General features: G+C 34.0%; 1 protein-coding gene across 1 annotated transcript in view; it reads right to left on the bottom strand.

The window, feature by feature from the left end:
- The window catches only part of SH3GLB1 (SH3 domain containing GRB2 like, endophilin B1), a 38429-nt gene that overhangs the window by 6377 nt on the left and 13017 nt on the right, over positions 1 to 19035 (bottom strand). Inside the window, exons 4-7 of the mRNA XM_059925717.1 lie at positions 17555 to 17688; positions 16009 to 16101; positions 5377 to 5466; positions 4890 to 4990 (exon numbers count right to left, since the gene is read on the bottom strand). Of these exons, the coding sequence (XP_059781700.1) occupies positions 4890 to 4990; positions 5377 to 5466; positions 16009 to 16101; positions 17555 to 17688 (418 nt within the window). The remainder of the gene's footprint in view (positions 1 to 4889; positions 4991 to 5376; positions 5467 to 16008; positions 16102 to 17554; positions 17689 to 19035) is intronic.

The raw sequence follows: 19035 nt of genomic DNA, 5'->3' as shown, positions 1-19035 counted from the left end.
TCATTCTAATCCAACCACTTCTAAGGTTGAAAAAAATCCTATGAAAATTCATATTTAAGTTTAAATAAATCCATTAGTTAAAATATAAAATGCTTCATCTGGTAGGGTAGGTGAAATTAATCCCTTCATAAAATAGTTTTCATGACTCCTGTGCCATCTGGAAATGAGTCAGCCAGCAGCAAAATTCCCTTTATCCTTAACCTCTTCTCTAACCCTTCCATTCACCTCCTGATGCTTGTGTTTAATCTCCCACACTCCCTTTATCATTGAGCCTAGAGGTGGATGTTGAAGGAGCTGCACGTTCCTCATTACCATTCCTATACTCCTCTCCCTAACCAATCCTACCTAATCTTTGAATTTCATGTTATTCAACTATATACTACCTACCATCTCTTGTTGCAATCATCTACAGGTGTCTCATTCTTTTCCCTTTATTTCTGGATTTTAGCTCCTGGCTCACTAACAGTGTATCTTAATTCTCGGTGGTTCTAATATCCATGTAGACAATTATTTGAACTTTGGCCTGTCAGATCCGTGAGCTCTTCTCTTCCAGTGATTCTGGGGCTGACCCTAGTTCAGCCACCCACTCCCAATGCCTCATCTAGACCTTATCAATTCCAAAAACTATAACCTTTACAATAATCATAATTTCCAACATCCCACTCTCTGACCATCATCTTGTTTCCCCTCGCACTCTCATTTCAACAAGGCTATCCTGGATCTACAGTCCTCCACAGACCTACCGTCTATCATCCTACCAACAGGCCCTTCGTGTCCAAGGTAAATTATTATAATCACCTCCTTGCGTACGACTTCATATCCTATGCCCTTTACTTCATACTACTCGTTTGGTAAAAAATCTAATTATCTACTCAGTATCCATGTATGTACTATGACAGTAAAAAACTACAAAACCATGTTGTCTGGTCTCACACTCAATGAATGAGTAGGAACCTAAAGCGGGTCCACAATGCTGCCTGGCAACTACACTACATTTCTCTAGTCTACCCACTTTAAACATTCTACTGACGACTATTTCATACCCCTTCATCCATCCTCAAAATTCCAGCAATTCTCCCCTAACCTTTATAATCAGCTGATAAGTTGCTTCCTTTTTTAACTGAGAGGAGAAAAAACCAATCAGGAAACATCCATGCTTTGGTCAACTCTCCTACTACAGATGAGCTATCTATGCTCTTAAGATTAATTTTTTTAAGGTTAAGTTTTCCACCTGTGTACAAAATCTCCTCTCAAGGATATCACACTACCAATCCTTCCCTTTCTTTCTAATATTATTTTTTCTCCATTTACTGTATCATTCTTATCAGATTACAATCATGCTCTTATTTCTCCTATCTTAAAAAAACCCACAAAAATGTGCTAGACTCCACTTTTTCCTCTGGCTAGTGCTTCATTTCTGTTTCTCTTTACACTAGAACTCCTTGAAAGACTTATCTAAACTGTCACAGTTCCTCTCCTTCCATTCCTTTACATTAACAAACAAGCTTTTGCTCCTACTGTTCCACTAAAACTACTCGTCAAGGTCAGCAATGTTCAAAATCCAATGGTCCACTAACAGTTCTCTTTCACTTGACCTATCTAGTGGTCACAGTGGACCACTCCCCTCACTTTTTACAGCTTATTCCAAGGCCACACTTGGTTTACATCTTACCTCAGTGCTCATTCCTTACCATCTTCCTTAGCTGGTTCCTCAACTCTTTGTTGGAGTACTTCAGGGCTCAGCCCTTGGTTCTCTGTTTTTCTCTACCTGTACTTAACTCCCTTGGTAATTTCATCTAGTCTCACAGATTTGAATATCCTTGATATTGCTGACAACTCTCTAATTTATACCTCTAATTCACCCCCCACCCCCAATTTCCAGACTTGTATATCCTAAAATTGGATATCTCCACTCAGATGTTTCATATCTCAAACTTAACATGTCCAAAACTGGGCTCCTGATATACCTCACATGCCTTCCCCACCCCAACCTGCTCCTCCTGGGGCATTCCCCATTTTAATTAACCAAAACTCCATTCTTTCAGTTGCTCAGGCCAAACACTTGCAGTAATTCTTGACAGCTCTAAGCCTCATATACAGAAAGTTTGTCAGCAAACCCTGCTGGCTTTACCTTTAAAACACACCCAGGGTTTGAGCACTTCTACCACATCTATCACAATCACCCCGATCCAAGCCACCGTCATCTCCTGACTGGATTATTGAACAAGTTATTGCAACAGGCTCCGAACAGGTCTGTCAGCTTATACTCATGACCTCTAACATCTATCCTCAACAGAGCAGCAGGAATGATCTTGTTAAAGGTTAAAATCAAATCATGTCACTCCTCAGCTCAAAATCCTCCAGACTTCCTCATCTCTGAGTACAGCCCAAAGTCCAAAGAGTGGCTTCCAAAGCCCTACATATCTTAGCTCCCTGTTTCCTGGATTAATCTCCAGCTAAGCTCTCCTTGTTGTTGCCTGAACATACAGCTATGTTCCTGCTTTAGAGTTTTTGTACTTCCTCTCTGGAGCATCTCTAAGATGCCTGCGTGCTTTGTTTCCTCACATCTTTCCAATCTGTCTTTCCTGACTACTGTAAACCTCTACTCTAACCAAGGTACTTCCCTGCTGTATTTTTCTCCATAGCATTTATCACCTTCTAATAGACTATGTAATTCATAGACATTGATTTTCTACTCCCTTCTACCCCTAAATAGAATGCAGGATCCACGAAGGCAGGGATATGGTCTATTTTGTTTACATTGTATCCTTGATGCCTAGAATAGGGCATTTGTAAAAATTAAAAGCAAATGTTCCTCTGATGGGTAAAAGGGTTCTAATGATAAAAAGAAATAATTTCTAATTCAAGTTTCACTCTAAAGTTAAGAACACATTTCCTAGCACCCCTTCCTCAGTGAACTCGGCAGTGATTAAATATATACATTTCTGAAGAGAAAAAAAAAGATAAGCTCTCTCTCCCTACATATGTTTGTGTACACACACACGATTTTTAAAGTCTTTAACCATGGACTTTACTTTCAAATTTACTAGTATAATTAGCTTTTGTTTAGCCACTGAGGTCTACCTATGTCAACTTTGGGAAATTAATGGTAAAAAGAAAAACAACAAAACACCAAACCAAACAAAAAAACCCTGAAAGGCCATCTTCACCTTCTAAGAACTTTTACTGATAACTTTAAAAAACTCTAGACTTCCTGCCACTGTAGCTCAATATGTTAAACTTTCCAATTATTTAAAAATAAAACACAATTACTAATCTTATAACTAGCTCTTCTGTTTCCTTATCTGTATGTGGATAGTAACAGTACCTACCTCAGCACATCAATGACTAGATTTTGTGTGAATGGCTGAGTTCCAAACATTTGTATGGCCTTAAGCAGAATGCAAGAATGAATGGTTTCAACAGCAACCCCTCTGCTGCACTGTGAGAGTATCAGGACAAAGTGCACAGGAAGTACTAAGGCTTCTTGGGCTTAAAATACTTGTAATGATGTGGAGATAGAGTAGTGTTCTGATTTCAGATATTAATACCAGTAACAAAACTTCAAATATATAGAAGTGTAAATACTTCTGTAAATCCTATTAGAATAACCAGTGGTATTAGACTACAACTCATTTTCAAGATCCAAAATTGGTTTTGTGGATATGCCTAATTTTGTTCTAAGTCTAGTTTTGAAGGATTAATATGCAGAAAGGAAGAACAAAGTGATGGGTTTTTTTTTTCTCCTTATTCCTTGAAATAACTTCTCTTGATATTCCTCCTTCAAATATTATATATCACTCCCCTGCTTTAATGGTTCCTCACTATGTAAGTTCCAAACTCCTTATCATTACTTATTTTAAAGGGCATTCATGACATGACCTGGCTTCATTATTCTAGCCACATCTACTATCCCACTTGAAATTTGAACACTATGATCCAACCAGAATGAACTATTGTCAGTTTCCTGAACTTGCCACACTCTTTCCTCTGGCCCTTTCATATACATATTCCTCCTCTGCCTGGAATATTTGTCCCTGCCTCTTTCTTCATCTAGACTATTCCTACTAAAATAATTTCATCTGTGAATCTTTGCTAGACTCACTTGAGTCACAGTTAGATGTCCCTTACAGTAATCTGAACTTCTCTTTCCACTTATCACATGGCCTATCCACCTATGGCCTGTACTTCTACCTAGACTTTAAGTGTTCATTGTGAGAGCAGAGACCATGTTTGTCCTGTACATCTTTTATTTTCAGTGTCACCTTACAACGTTAGCTCCATAAAGGTAAGCAATTTTGCCTGTTCTGCTTGCTGATATAATCCCAGAGTATAGAACAGTGCTTGGATACGAGAGGTGTTCAATAAATATTTGAGAACGAATGATTGAGCTGTGCTGCTTTACATATGTGCTGTAAAGTATATTACCACACTCAAAATAATAACATCAATGGGCTTGAGGTCTTACAGAATATTCTAAAATCTTTTTAACAGTGAACAAGTAATGAATAAGTACAAATTAGTTTACCTCTAAGGGCAACTAAGTGTCAATATAACTATATCTCCCTCAACCACCTGCAAAGGTATTCAAGAGAAAAGTGAACTTCAAACGCTTTTAAGCTTTCTTTACACAGCACTAAAAAGGTATTCACTTAAATTATCTTCCCATCCCTGTTAACATTTTTCTGTGCCAGAAGAGCTCAAAATGTCTTTGTTACCTCAGAAGTGTGATAATCACTTTCCTTAAAAAAAAAAAAAAAAAACTGATTCTAAGCAATCTAATAAAAGCCTTTAATTCTTCTATTTTTCACCTCTATTACTAGTTCATATGGAAAAATCTGAATTTCTTCTCTTATCAGGAGTTTCATGTATGAAAAGGAAATTGCCACCTTCCCAGTTGCTTTTGGAGGTCTAACATGTACTGGTAACATTGTGCGTAGTAAGTCATCTGGGCTTCTACAAAGTCATTCAGACAGCGGAGATGATGGGCCTGTAAAGGAAAGTTACAGTCACTTCTTAGCTCTATAATCTACTTAAAGTGGCACACGCTAAGGGAAGACAGAGCACGACACTGTACTCGGGGTAAATCATCAGTATCTATCATTTTACTACAATTTACAACAACAAACTGTTTAGCCAAAAAAACCCAAAAAACAAAAAACATCAAATGGACTTGATGATGGTGGGAGAACTACCTCATCAGGTGATGAGGTGTAAACAAAAATTTAAAATATTTCTTCATGTACCTTGAAAAGTGCTACAATTTAAATATCTTGATAAATGACTGAAAAGGAAGTTCAGTTTTTCCTCCAAGAATTTCCCTAAGATTATCAAAGTCTTTTGTTCCAAATGAATTTCCAATGAATGAACACTCACGTGTGTACTGCTGATTCCCTCTAGCAGAAGTCTGGTAATCTCTGCTTGACGATCAAATTCACTTTGAGTTATTCTTAATTCCTGTTCAGACTTAAATTGGAACACAGTTTTAGAATCTCATTAGAGGACTTAGTCCATTTTATGTACATTCATTTAGATAGTTAAAAAATCCCCCAAACAGAAGCAGCCACATAGCACAGGGAGATCAGCTCAGTGCTTTGTGACCACCTTAAGGGGTGGGATAGGGGGGGTGGGAGGGAGACCCAAGAGGGAGGAGATATGGGGATATATGTATATGTATAACTGATTCACTTTGTTATAAAGCAGAAATTAACACACCACTGTAAAGCAATTATACTCCAATAAAGATGTTAAAAAAAAAAAATCCCCCAAACAAACCCCAAATGATAATCTGGCAATTCCCTGATTCTGCTTTGTATCTAAACCGGTCCCTGGTTTCTAGAACTTAGCTTTTCTATGTTACTTAATCTAGACAGAACTGACTCCTTACTGGTACTTAAAAGAATCTATTAATGCCAAAGCTTAATGACATAAACATAAAAGCCTAGGAAAACTACTATGGGGCAGTCAATCTATTTTCATACATTTTCTAGTATCAATTTTGCTAATTTTTAACATTTTATGAAACCTTAAGATTACCAGTTTACTTGTATAAATTATTTCAAAAAATTCTCAATTATTACTGTAGCTACTTTACTTTGAAGTTATATAGGCTTCAATCTCAAATGAAACAACTTCAGAGTGAAGCTAGGACTTTAACCTCATGGGTTTAGTTATCAAGCATATACTTGTTTCTAGGAACATAGTTCTTAGGTTCCCTCAAAGGATTCTTTATCCTACATAAATGTCTTTTTTAGTTTTCTTTCCAAACTTTGCATAGAATATGTCTTAAGCGGAAATATTATCTATAAGATATGCTAGGGTTTTTCTGCAAGTTATGGGTGACCTTTAATCAATGGTGTGCTGGTAAACTGGCTCTCCAGGGGAAAAAAAAGCTCTAATGTGCTGAGTTTCAATGGTATAAATACTCCTACCACAGCTGATTTCAAGTTACCAAGGTGAAGTCACTGACCTCAGAGCTAGAAAGAGATGTGCATAATAGCACACCACTACTAGCTTCAACTATCTGATATAGGTTTAGTGCTAGGACAAAACAGTTTACCAAAAAAAAAAAAAAAAAATCTAAAAATAGTTAAGTACTGGCAAAAAAACATCCTCACAAACCTTTAGTCAGAGTTGCTTGGTAGTTAGGAGGAAAAAATAAAATCTCACAGGTCATTCAAAATAGTTAGCTTATCCCCCACTGGGAATTAGTATTGGTGATAATATCACTATAATGATATTTCCCACTACCTCTCCAGGATAAATTGCTCCCCCGCCATCCAAATAATTACAGTATTTCCAAGACTGTAGTAAGTATATAAACAAGGTGTGAACTTTTTCCTTTCACACCCCTTCTCCCTCTCCTTCACCCTTTGGTGGCAATAGCTAACCCAGTGAAATAGTCAACAATGAGGTAGCAGCAAAAGAGACAATCAGTTGCTATAATCATTCTCATACCATTGGCAAAAGATATGGCAGAGAGGACTAAGACTTGACCACTAGACTGGATTTATGGAAATAAGCTTGAATTATTCAACAAGTCAAGAGTTAAAATTAAATTTACTTGATCAAAATAAGAATACATGGTGTTTTGATAACAGGGCTGAAGTAATAAGCTTCATCTGGAAGCTAGTATGTAGTAGAAAAAAGTCACAGGAGAATAAAAGAATCAATGTTCTTCCTAAAAAAGTATTAAGGAAAACCAATCACTTCAGTGTTACATTTGCACTATTTACCGTTCTGCTTGGTTGAAAGGTTTTGATTGATAGAAGCAACAACAGCAAACCAAAAATAAACGCACTTCAAAAACAAATGAGGCTAATTCCATATAGGTTTGATTGTGAAAGTACAACTTGATTTAACAGCCTTTAGTAGAAATGGCAGGAAAGTCTACTAAATGGCAATATTTCTGTACAAGGTGTAAGTAAGTAAGCTAGGTAGCAGATTAAAAGTGACTAGGAAGCTTGAGACTGAAATGGAAATAATGTTTTAAAGCTAAAAACACTGAATAGCAACTAAGCCCGTGCACCACAACTACTGAGCCTGAGCCTAGAGCTCGTGAGCCACAACTACTGAGCCCTCGTGCCACAACTACTGAAGCCCGCGCGTCTAGAGCCCATGCTCTGCAACGAGAAGCCCGTGCAACGCAACGAAGAGTAGCCCCAGCTCGCTGCAACTAGAGAAAGCCCGTGTGCAGCAACGAAGACACAACACAGCCAAAAATAAAAAAAAATAAATAAATAAAATAAATAAATTTGCTTCCATGTCCTGGCTATTGTAAATAGAGCTGCAATGAACATTGTGGTACATGACTCTTAGAATCATCAAAAAATCTACAAACAATAAATGCTGGAGAGGGTGTGGAGAAAAGGGAACCCTCTCCTCTTGCACTGTTGGTGGGAATCTAAATTGATACAGCCACTATGGAGAACAGTATGGAGGTTCCTTAAAAAACTAAAAATAGAACTACCATATGGCCCAGCAATCTGACTACTGGGCATATACCCTGAAAAAACCATAATTCAAAAAGAGCCATGTATGACAATGTTCACTGCAGCACTATTTACAATAGCCAGGACTTGGAATCAACCTAAATGTCCATCAACAGATGAATGGATAAAGATGTGGCACATATATACAATGGAATATTACTCAGCCATAAAAAGAAATGAAATTGAGTTATTTGTAGTGAGGTGGATGGACCTAGAGACTGTCATACAGAGTTAAGTAAGTCAGAAAGAGAAAAACAAATACCGTATGCTAACACATATATATGGAATCTAAAAAAAAAAAAAAAGGTTCTGAAGAACCTAGGGTCAGGACAGGAATAAAGATGCAGACGTAGAGAATGGACTTGAGGACACGGGGAGGGGGAAGGGTAAGCTGGGACGAAGTGAGAGAATGGCACTGACATATATACACTACCAAATGTAAAACAGATAGCTAGTGGGAAGCAGCCGCATAGCACAGGGAGATCAGCTCAGTGCTTTGTGACCACCTAGTGGGGTGGGATAGGGAGGGTGGGAGGGAGATGCAAGATGGAGGAGATATAGGGATATATGTATATGTATAGCTGATTCACTTTGTTATAAAGCAGAAACTAACACACCATTGTAAAGCAATTATACTCCAATAAAGATGTTAAAAAAATAAATTTATAAAACAAATAAAAACACTGAATAAAAAATATAAAATGATCTCATTAAGGAAAAAGGATCAGTCTTCTATGTTTGAGCAAAATTTATTTAACTGTGAAGAAAGCACCATAATACAAAGCCTAGGAAGTCTTTCTTTTGTACAATCTAGACTTTATATTTAGAAAAGGTAAATGACAGGAAGGAAACAAATCTTGTTTCTTCAACAAATTTCAGTGTGTTTGGGATGGCCGCAAACAGTCTAATGTCCCAAACCACCTCTACTTCTGACACATGTAATTCATCATAATAATTAACCTGAGAGGCTGAGGTAACTGAAATTAGGTTCAGCATAATTAATTTGCTTAGGAAGAAAATAATCCATTTTAGAAAGAAAGATAAAAAGGGTTTAAAGAAAGACAATGAAAGAGTTTTTATTCAGTCCTCCAGAAGATCTCATTCCCCAACTTAATTTTACAATTAAGACATAGAGTTCTAGGCAAAAGATCTTCTACTGCTTAGAACTACTGTTACTGTGCTAACTGATCTAGAGCACAGCTTGGGTTAGAGAAGCAAGAAGAGTTCTTTTAGGATGTAAGCTGGAAAAAGGGCAAGAATGTGTTGGTTTGTTTTATCAGGACTGGGCAACTTATTTTAAGCCAGAAATTTTGGTCAAGCTTCTGAGGCATTTGCTATGACAATCTAGGTCAGTGTTAACTACTTTTTCTAGGGGCTTAAATCTTAAAATATTCCAGGAATATGTAGTTTTTAAATTATACATTTTTAAATTATAAAAATGACAGAAGTGAGAATAGAGGGAAAATATATCCAGAAACCCATTTTGCTATATTTTAAGCTTTTTTCACATATACAAACATAATAATGTTTCATGAGTTTCTTGCCATTATATCAACTATTTCCCAAATTTGTAGAGACTGCAGAATCAAATCAGAAATTTTTTGGTGTACCTGCATGCTAACCAAAGTGGAAGAGACCCTGGCTTTCTTGATCAACCTTTTTTCTCTTCTATGTTACTCTGCCCCCTTTTCACGCTAGACATTCAGGAAGAAATCAGAGGCCAGGGTGTAACCATAACTAAGTTGATGAATGGATTCCACAAAGGGGGGGTGAGAGCGTAAGTCAAGAATTTCACATTAGATTTCCAAGTTATGCTCCACAACCTATGCATGAAACAAGACTGTATAGTCAGCAATCCTACAAAGTCAGAAAATAAGAAGTTGAAGTTTGTAAAACTACTTAATATTCAGGGGCCCAATTAACACCTGCCCTCAATCCCCAGCACTGTCCTCAACTCAAGGTCAGATTCTGAACATGAGAAGTAAATGAAAAATGCTTCTGAAGACCTCAAATAGCACTTGAAACAAATCTGCACTGAAGTCATAATTTTATTCCTTATTCCTTGCTTTAGTTATTCTCCCAGCCAAGAACAGATTAGAAATGGTAGCACAGCCAGAGAGACTGGCAGTAGCAGTAATATGGACAGCTTCTGAAAGGGACAGTCTGACATTGAGGGAGGAGACAACATACTTCAAAAACAACGGATCCAACTGTTGCACAGTACAATAACGGATGTTCATAATAATGACTCTAACTGTAATGAAGTTAAATATATGCTATCCTGTATTTAATTTTTTACAAATATTTTCAACTAAAATGACAGAAATATTAGCTTTGGTGCTGTAGAGAACAAGCTTCAGTTACCCTGAAAATTCATTTGTGTGACACGATATATATTCACTTCTCTGAGGACACAGGACATCGTGTTAACTATATTTTATATAATTATCATATGAATAAACCAAGTCAAGTATTTAAAAACTGTCTTCTGACAAGGCGTTGTAAGGATTACCACTTAATATAACAGCTATCTAGTATTTATTAGAGTGTGTGCAAACCACATCTCTGCAGCATTGTTCTATTACTCTGTGGAACTACTACTAGCCAAACAGATCTGAGCTTTCAATAATAATTTTCAGATTTTATAAGATACAGTAACAAAGACTGTGATTGGCCCCATAGTTGTTGCCCAATAAAGATTTACTGAATGAATGACAATTAAATTCTTGTTTCATAATTCTGTAGTTTAATGATTTACTTACTTTTGTCACTTCCTCTGCCCAAATCTAGCCAGCATTAAAAATTAGAGAAAAATATAGAGCATGAAAGTTGGAATTTAACATTTTCTACAACTTACTATAGAAAAATGTAAATATTTTAATTTACATGGCATACTCTCTTTTTCCAGAATCACATTAACAGATTAAACACAGTAATAATTAAATCAGTAGAGCTTAATATACTGTGAAAGTATGCCTTCATATGTATCAATACTATTGATGTTTGAACCTTATACTAATTCTATAACTTAATAACAGTTTTCCAAAACTGGGAATATTTAATTCTCAGTTCTAGTATTCTCATCAGTAAAATGAGAGGTTTAGAGTATATGATTTCTAATTTCTCATTTAGGTCCAAAATTCTGCAATTTTAGTAAGTTATAATAAAGCAAGGATAAATGGACACTAAATGTTGATATAGCCATGGTGGGGGGCACAATGAACTTGAGATATAATGAACTTAAAATTACCAGAGTTAAATACATCTTACTGTAAGTAGATAGCAAATGTCTAATAAATGAAACAAAGTCTTGCTGTTTAGGGTATTTTTACCTAAGATTAAAAAAAATATATGATTTATATGCTAAATTACCAATGACTGAAACTGTCTCACAATTCTCATTTACCTACATACAGATAGGACAATGGAAATAAATGAATGCATTCTCTTGCTATCTAAGGAAAGCTCTAATTTAGCCAGGGCTTCAATAATTATAGTAGTTTAAAAAAACAAATGCATTCTACATATTCTGTACAATAATCTTTTCTATTACATGTTTTTTTCCCCTTCTTTTAGTTCAGTGCTAATGAAATAAAAGTAGTCAATTGATTTAACAAATAAAAACTGCCAATTATTTATTACTTATACGGCAGAGTCTATGCTACTTCTATGGCAGTAATACACCCAGGAGTATTATACCAAACACTGTATCTATAAATCTTTATTGGCTAACATTTATGAATTTTGGGACTATGTTCAGATTTCTATCTTGTTAAAAAATTAAAAACACTTAACATCTCAAAAATTGCCTCAAATCAAGCTCAATAATATACAAAGAATATTACAGAATAATTCTCATTCCCAATTCAAAGCTATCACTATTCTGCAACTCTCCTAAGTGAATTAACACTGGACAGGTTTCAACATTACAGAAATACCTAAACTACTGGGGTTTGTCTTGGCCTGGGATTGCAGAAGAAATTAATTCTATGCTGAATTTGGGTGAAAATTAAGGTAAACACTGAAGGTACTGTGAAGCAAAGTAAATCTGTATATCTTATACATTTCTTTATGTAAATTTTGTTAATTTTCTTTGCCAACAGTGAAAATATGAAGTGCCAGCTAAATTAAACATCTTTTATTATGTATAAAAGGTACTATATATTTATGTGTAGTATAAATACATGTAAATATTTATGTATTTGTGTATAAATTCAGACTCTAAAATCTTAATTTGGCACAGCTGAATTTGGCAATTAGAACAGTTTCTTTTCTTCAAGTTCCAATATTTCTTCAGCTAGTATCCTCTGTATTTTCTGTTAGACTAATGAATGCATGGCTTCAACTACTTTAGACTTTACATGTAGATAATAGCAAGAGAAGGCACTTTATTCAAGATGTAGAAAACATGGTAGGCCAACAAACCTTCAGCCATTTTACATGCAGGAAGTTGAGCATGTAAGAGAAATTTACCATAATGTTATCTCCTTCAAGGCGTGCTGAGTTTAGTTGCTTAAGTGCATAGGTAAGAGACAAAGAACACATTATACCAATGAACACAGTAAAACAAGTTACTTCTGCACACTAAAGAACACACAAACAAGTATTAAGAACCGATAAAATGGTCTTCTACTTAAAAAAAAAAATCCAACCACGGAATCTCATATAATGGTACCTGTTCAATTTTTTCAAAAGATTCAATTTTCAAAGATAAAAAACATGGTTGATGCTTGATTTTAAATTAGAATTATTTAGGAAAAATGCATCACTTTAAAAACTGCCACAATTTCCTAAATTTTTATTAAATTTTCACCTATGAAAGCCATTCTGCCTACCCACAATTTCCCTATTCAAAGATCATTTCTATTTTATTAATGTATGATGCCTTCAACCATGTTCTCTTTCAATCAGCCTCACAGGTCTTAGCATACCCTGAAGAAATATATGAAAGGCATGTCAATCCTTGTATTTTTAATAAACTTTAAATTCTAATATATGTACATTAAAGTTAAGGTTATATGATGGTGCTATAAATTCACTCAGTTTGCAGATTAAAGACATAGACTGCTGTGGAAATGCTTAAGTGGGCAGAGGGACATACTTGTTATGTTACTTGAAAATGTATTTTCCATCATGTTTGGATACCCAAAAGTAACAGACATCTAAACCTCTCAATATCAGAGAGCTTTGAAACCAGATGATTTTTTTCTTCCCATTAACAACATTCTAAAATGATTTTTTAAAAAGTTTATATAGACTAAGTTAGGTTAACAAATGTCAGTGCCTTATAACTTAAATGCAGAAGTTATATTTGTTTTTGCTTCTCTGATGTAAGTTTTATACTATTTTCAAAGCTGTACTTTGTTCATTGTAAAATATTCAGGGAGGTTTTCTCTTTTCTGATCAATTGGTATATTTTTGAGAAATGCCTTTGATGTTGCTTTACCATTCTTCAACACATTAACTAATAAAACAGATTAGTAAAGTAGCAATATTGAATATAGGCAGAAATATTTTACTGGTATGGCAAAATCACCAAAAAATTCAATCTACTATACCAGATTGTAAACTGAGGGCAGCAGAGGTTTTGTACTATCTATATATGAACTCCTTCTCAGCAAAGCACCTTGTACAAAATTAGCATTCAGTAAATCTAGAATTTAAAAACAGGTCACAAGAAACTAGTAAACAAATTTTTAAAAAAGTGCTGACATGCACAGGTCCCAAATCTTACTTACAGAGGAACAACTAGTCACAAAACAATCCGAGGAAATTTAAAAAGAAGTAAAAGCAAAGAAAGTCTTGAGGTTAGAGTAACCTCCTCAGCCACCAACTAGGAGCAGGAAATGTGTCAAAGAAGAAAAAAAAAAGGAAAAACAAACTCCTAGTGGTTTCAATTTTTCTGTATTCTTCAAGTAAACGGAAGAGAAATACAGAGAAAGAAAAAAAAAATCACAAAATATAGGCATGCCTCAAGGCTTTATGTGATAACAAACTAAGAGGACTTTTCCTTTCCAAAGTATTTCAGACTCACTGCTATAAAGTTTGAAGAAAAACAAGTTGGTTATCTAGAGGCAAAGAACACAACTAAAATCAGGAAATGTGAATTTTTGTCTAGACTAATATTTTTAATATTTGGCTACAGTTAAATTTTGTTTTATACAATATATAAATTCTGGAAAAGCTGTGTACAAACACAATTATTGAAAAATTCATTTGTATAGTCTTTTATTTTTAAATGTAAATTCTCATGGAAAAAATTTTGTCCTCAATAATACACAGCACAGAAAAACTGTCAACATCTTTTCTGGATATATCAAAAGGAAATATCTCTCAAAATTTGTCTACTATTATATTTGGTTCCTACACATTTTAATAGCAGTGGTAAAATAATTTAGAATAATCATAGAACCTGGTATATACTGTTAAATTTATGAACTCTCTGGCACTTTTCCAAGTAAAAAGTAGCCTATCATTATTCTGTAATAGTGCTTGTTAAAGAAAGTTTTGTATTCTTATTCCATAATCACTGGGCACATATAGACATTTCAAATAAAGATATTCTGTTCTAACATTTATTTCCAAATGATCCTTATTTAACATTTTTTCTGATTATGAAATTTGTATCTTAAAAACCAATTCATATTTTACTATATAAGTTTATTGTTAGCAACTTAGAAATTAATATCCTAATTTAGAGTCTCTTGCCATCTATGGTATTCATCTGTAAAGTTCTAATTCTGCAAAAAGCTTGTTTAGAGAAGTCAGGCTGTTCTTTATGATGATGTCATCATGAATTCTGAGGTGAACTAGCCAGTGATTTTGATATTAATGTCCTGTCAAAGATAGCTCTTCTCCAGCAGTTGCTAATACAGAATCTCCAAAAGGAGAACTGTCTAGAAGAAAATAATTTATTCTGTTCATATAAGGTGTTGGGTAATCTCATAAGACATCACTGTCCAACACCAAGTTACCAGTTTTAAATTTCACTCTAAACCAAGTCTCAACCTTTTCTTTCCCAAAACAAGAGAGCCACAATAGACTTCTACCAGCACCATGGTAATATGCTCCTAAGGCAATGATTCTTGACGATAGTAGTGGTAGTGAGTTGGGAACAGAAGGCAGTGGGAATGTCATGTCTCTTAACAAAACATATCCCTTAGCTCAAGTTAAGAATGAACTTGTTAGCTTCATGTAATAAATTCATACTTGTTTATATTGTACTATCTTAAAGGTGCTCCAATTCAAGTCTGATTAATCTCTTCAAACTTTGGAAAAAAGACATAAACTATATGAATATTAGATTAAATCAGAAGCTTATAAATAAAATCTTTAAAGTTATTAAAGTTATATATATATCCTCACATATACATATATATAAAATCATTGAACTACTATATTTAATATATACCCACTTAGTCTTAAAAGACTACTCTGAGATTGATTTTTATGAAAAATATACCAGAACTTATTTATCCAAACAAGTTTCCTCCCCTTCAAAACAGCCACCTGGGACTCCATGTTGCCGCTGTCTGAATAGTTTTGGAACTATTCTTGGTGACAACTCCTTCGGTCAGTTTGAGTCCCATGTTGAAAGGGAGTCACATCTAATTTTTAAGCTATACACAAGCATTCTCAAACTTGATTCATTCTCATCTTAATTACTATCTGTTTTTCTATTTCAAATATAATAAATCTATCTCCAGAAGACTTATTTTCCATCACCACTGAGGTTATTCAAAAAATATGACAAAGCTTTAGGGCTCTTATAATTTTTGTTTTTTAGCAACAAGTATATCACTAAAATAAGAATATTGTCTCTTGATATGACTACTTTTCACTGATTTGAATGTATTAAGTTCTGAAAAGTTTGTTTAAAAACACAAAAACAATACCCTAAAGTCATATTCTAGTCTTAATGATAGATTACAGCTTGCATGTTGTATGAGTGAAATCTTTTACAAGTCTTAAAGTTATTAACCTAAAATATTGTTCTATTAAAAAAAACACTACTTACTGATGCTCTAGTTTCTGCAGCTTTTGCCTTTTTTAGTCTGGTTTTTGCAGCATCCAAATCCAGTCTCTTATTTTGTAATAGTTTCCTTTCTTTCTATAAATATAGGAAAGAAAAAAAAAAAAAGCCTAATGAGGCTAAAAATCCAGTAAGAGCATACATATTTAAAGTATTATTCTCCATTAAATACATGAATCATCTGATAAAGATCTATGATTACAAAATTGGCTCTAAAGTGACGATTCAGGTATCTGACTCCATTTTCTCACTATTTCCAATTTTAAAATGATAGACATTCTAGATATCTGGGAAAGATGGCAGGTGATGGTAGAAACAAAGGAATATTAGTTTTAATATTTTGTGATTTTGCCCCTCCAGGGAACATTTGGCAATATCTTCTTGGTTGTCACAATTGGGGGAGGGACGTTACTAGCATCTACTGGGTAGAAGCTAGGGATGCTGCTACACATCTTATAATGCAGTATAGCTCCCACAACAAAGAATTATTCAACAGATAATCTAGGAAGTGCCTATGGTGAAGAAGGTAGAGGGCCCAGGGCAAAGCTTCTTGAAACCCTGTGCCACAGCACCAAAAGCAACTCTATTACTCCGACAACAGAATTTCAAATTTATAGAATGAATAATGAACAAACATTAGTATGATATCTTAGAATTAGTACGATATCTTAGAATTCCTCATGGGAACATCAAGCTTCTTTATAACAGGTAAGTTTATAAGAATTCACTGTTTGCTTTATTAGTTCTTATAATTCATATATCAAATATCATCCTATTGACAATCTAATATCTTTTCAATCGTATTTCATCTTTGTGGTTTTTCCTTTGTCTCAGGCCCAACACTTTTTATTCACAAATTCATTGTAAACATATTGAGTTTCAATAATATTTTGTAATAAGAAATCTTCAAATTAAGTTTGAAGTAGTATTTACAATAAAGAGCAGTCTTGCAAAAATCTTAGGAAAAAGATATCCACCTAGAACTCCACTCTCCATCACTTCAAAAACAAATTAAACTAAAAAAATAATAGATTAACAGATTAGGTTTGGGAAAGTGATATTTTTTTCTTTATTTCAGCAATAAAACACAGCTGTGTGAAAAGAAGATAATAGACTTCTAGGGATACAAAAAGACAGAAAGGCTAATAGCCAGAAATATAGCTTCCAGTAACTGGGATTCTGGCTCCCAGTTTAAATGAACAGCTATATGGCTATATACTGTGGTGATAAATTGTGCCGTATTTTAATAATCATTCCAGGAACTTCTCTATAGATTTTAGTGCTGGTAACGAACAAGAATGGATGTAAAGACACCTCAATAACACTACAGGGACACAAAAGTGGAGTCTGTATCATTAATAGTCCTTTATTTTGGTTAGTTTTGTTCTGTTGGAATACGCATCTAACTAGATTATTTAATTTTTCTAATCTGCTACATCTACAAAATCATTAAGAGGGCAAATTATTCATTAAAAACTGTAAGTATATACCTAAATTATTTTACTAAAAAAATGAACATTTTCCAACTCACAGCAATTGTTTTGTAATCTCCTTCTATAAAGTTTCTTAAAGGAGTGAGAAAATTTAAGGCTGATGTTTGAATCAGCTCTCTGTCTGCTGTTCCAATTCGTTTTTGTGTTTCTCCACATTTAATAAGGGCATTACCTGCAAAGGAAAAAAGTTTGGTTTTTTTTTTTTTTTTTTTTTTTTTTTTTACCATTGTCTGGTAATGTCATAAAATCATGTTAAGATAAATCAGCAATTTGATCTGCCTTAAAGTCAGTTGCTACTTGTTTACTTAAGTAAAAATCAAATAAAATTAACTGTAGTTAAGGTAGTTTTATTTTGAAAGTAAATTTAAGATTATAAATATCAAAATGAAAATGACAAAGATGAACTCCTTATCATATCATAGTTAATTGTACCAACTCTACCAATGGGACAAAAGAGGACAGATACACTAAAAAATACTTATGGTCACAGCTCAAATAGTGTAGATATATTTATAAAAGTATAATTCTTAAAATATTTTAATAAGTAGATCAAGTCAAAATTCTTCTGTTTCTGTATTTATGCACTTATCTCCTGTCTATAAATAAGAGTATATATTTGTATCTTAAGTTAAAAAAAAAAACCTATGTTTTGCAGCACATATACCCTAATATTTAAATAGGACAAATTCAGTAGAAAATAGAGAAAAAGAAAGAGAACCACAAGATTGGTTCTACTTCCAGTTCTACCTCTGATAAGCTTTAGTTCTGTGGATCTTAATTCCTTCATGCTCAGATAAAATTAGATCTGATTGATAAGGAAGGTAATAATATAACGTAGTTAAGAGCTCAATTTCTGGATACAGATCTACATTTGAATTACTAGCTGTGGATGAACTATGTAACCTCTCTAAGACTCAGTTTCCCTAGCTCTACACAGAGATAACAGAATTTACAAGTAGGATATAAGTGAGGATTTACCAATACATATATTGTACAGTGCTTAGCCCAATTCCTGAAATATTCAATTACTAATACTAATTTATTACTAATACTACTCATCTATTACTAATACTATTATCAATTACTAATAAATAGATTCACAAAGCCTACTTCCAATAATCAGGGTACATTCAATGGAATTATTAGAAGTGCAAACAGATTAAGCAGGTTAAAAAGGAAAAAATTTAGAAGCTTTCTGAATGTTCATGCTCCACTAGGTCTTCAGCTTGGTGAAGGAAAGGGCTGGGTTTTCACGTACCTTTATGACCCCAGCATCTAACTGAGTCTGGCACAAGAAGGCAACAACAAATCTGATCGATATATAAAGTTTTTATAAAATTTATAGTTAAAATTTAGAAGTAAAACTACAGAAATTTTAAACATTTTCAGACTTCTAAAAGAATTATATTTTGAAGAACACAATGTAATAGTCTCAAAGTTGTACAGCTATAAGCCAGTTAATGGATTAATAACATTCATTACACAGTACTTAGGTTATTTCCATCTGACATAAATACTA

The sequence above is a fragment of the Balaenoptera ricei genome, chromosome 1 (genome assembly GCF_028023285.1).
Source record: "Balaenoptera ricei isolate mBalRic1 chromosome 1, mBalRic1.hap2, whole genome shotgun sequence".
In the NCBI taxonomy this organism is placed as follows: domain Eukaryota; kingdom Metazoa; phylum Chordata; class Mammalia; order Artiodactyla; family Balaenopteridae; genus Balaenoptera; species Balaenoptera ricei.
Note: the sequence above shows the minus strand (reverse complement) of the source record. Positions and strands in the feature narration are given on the sequence as shown.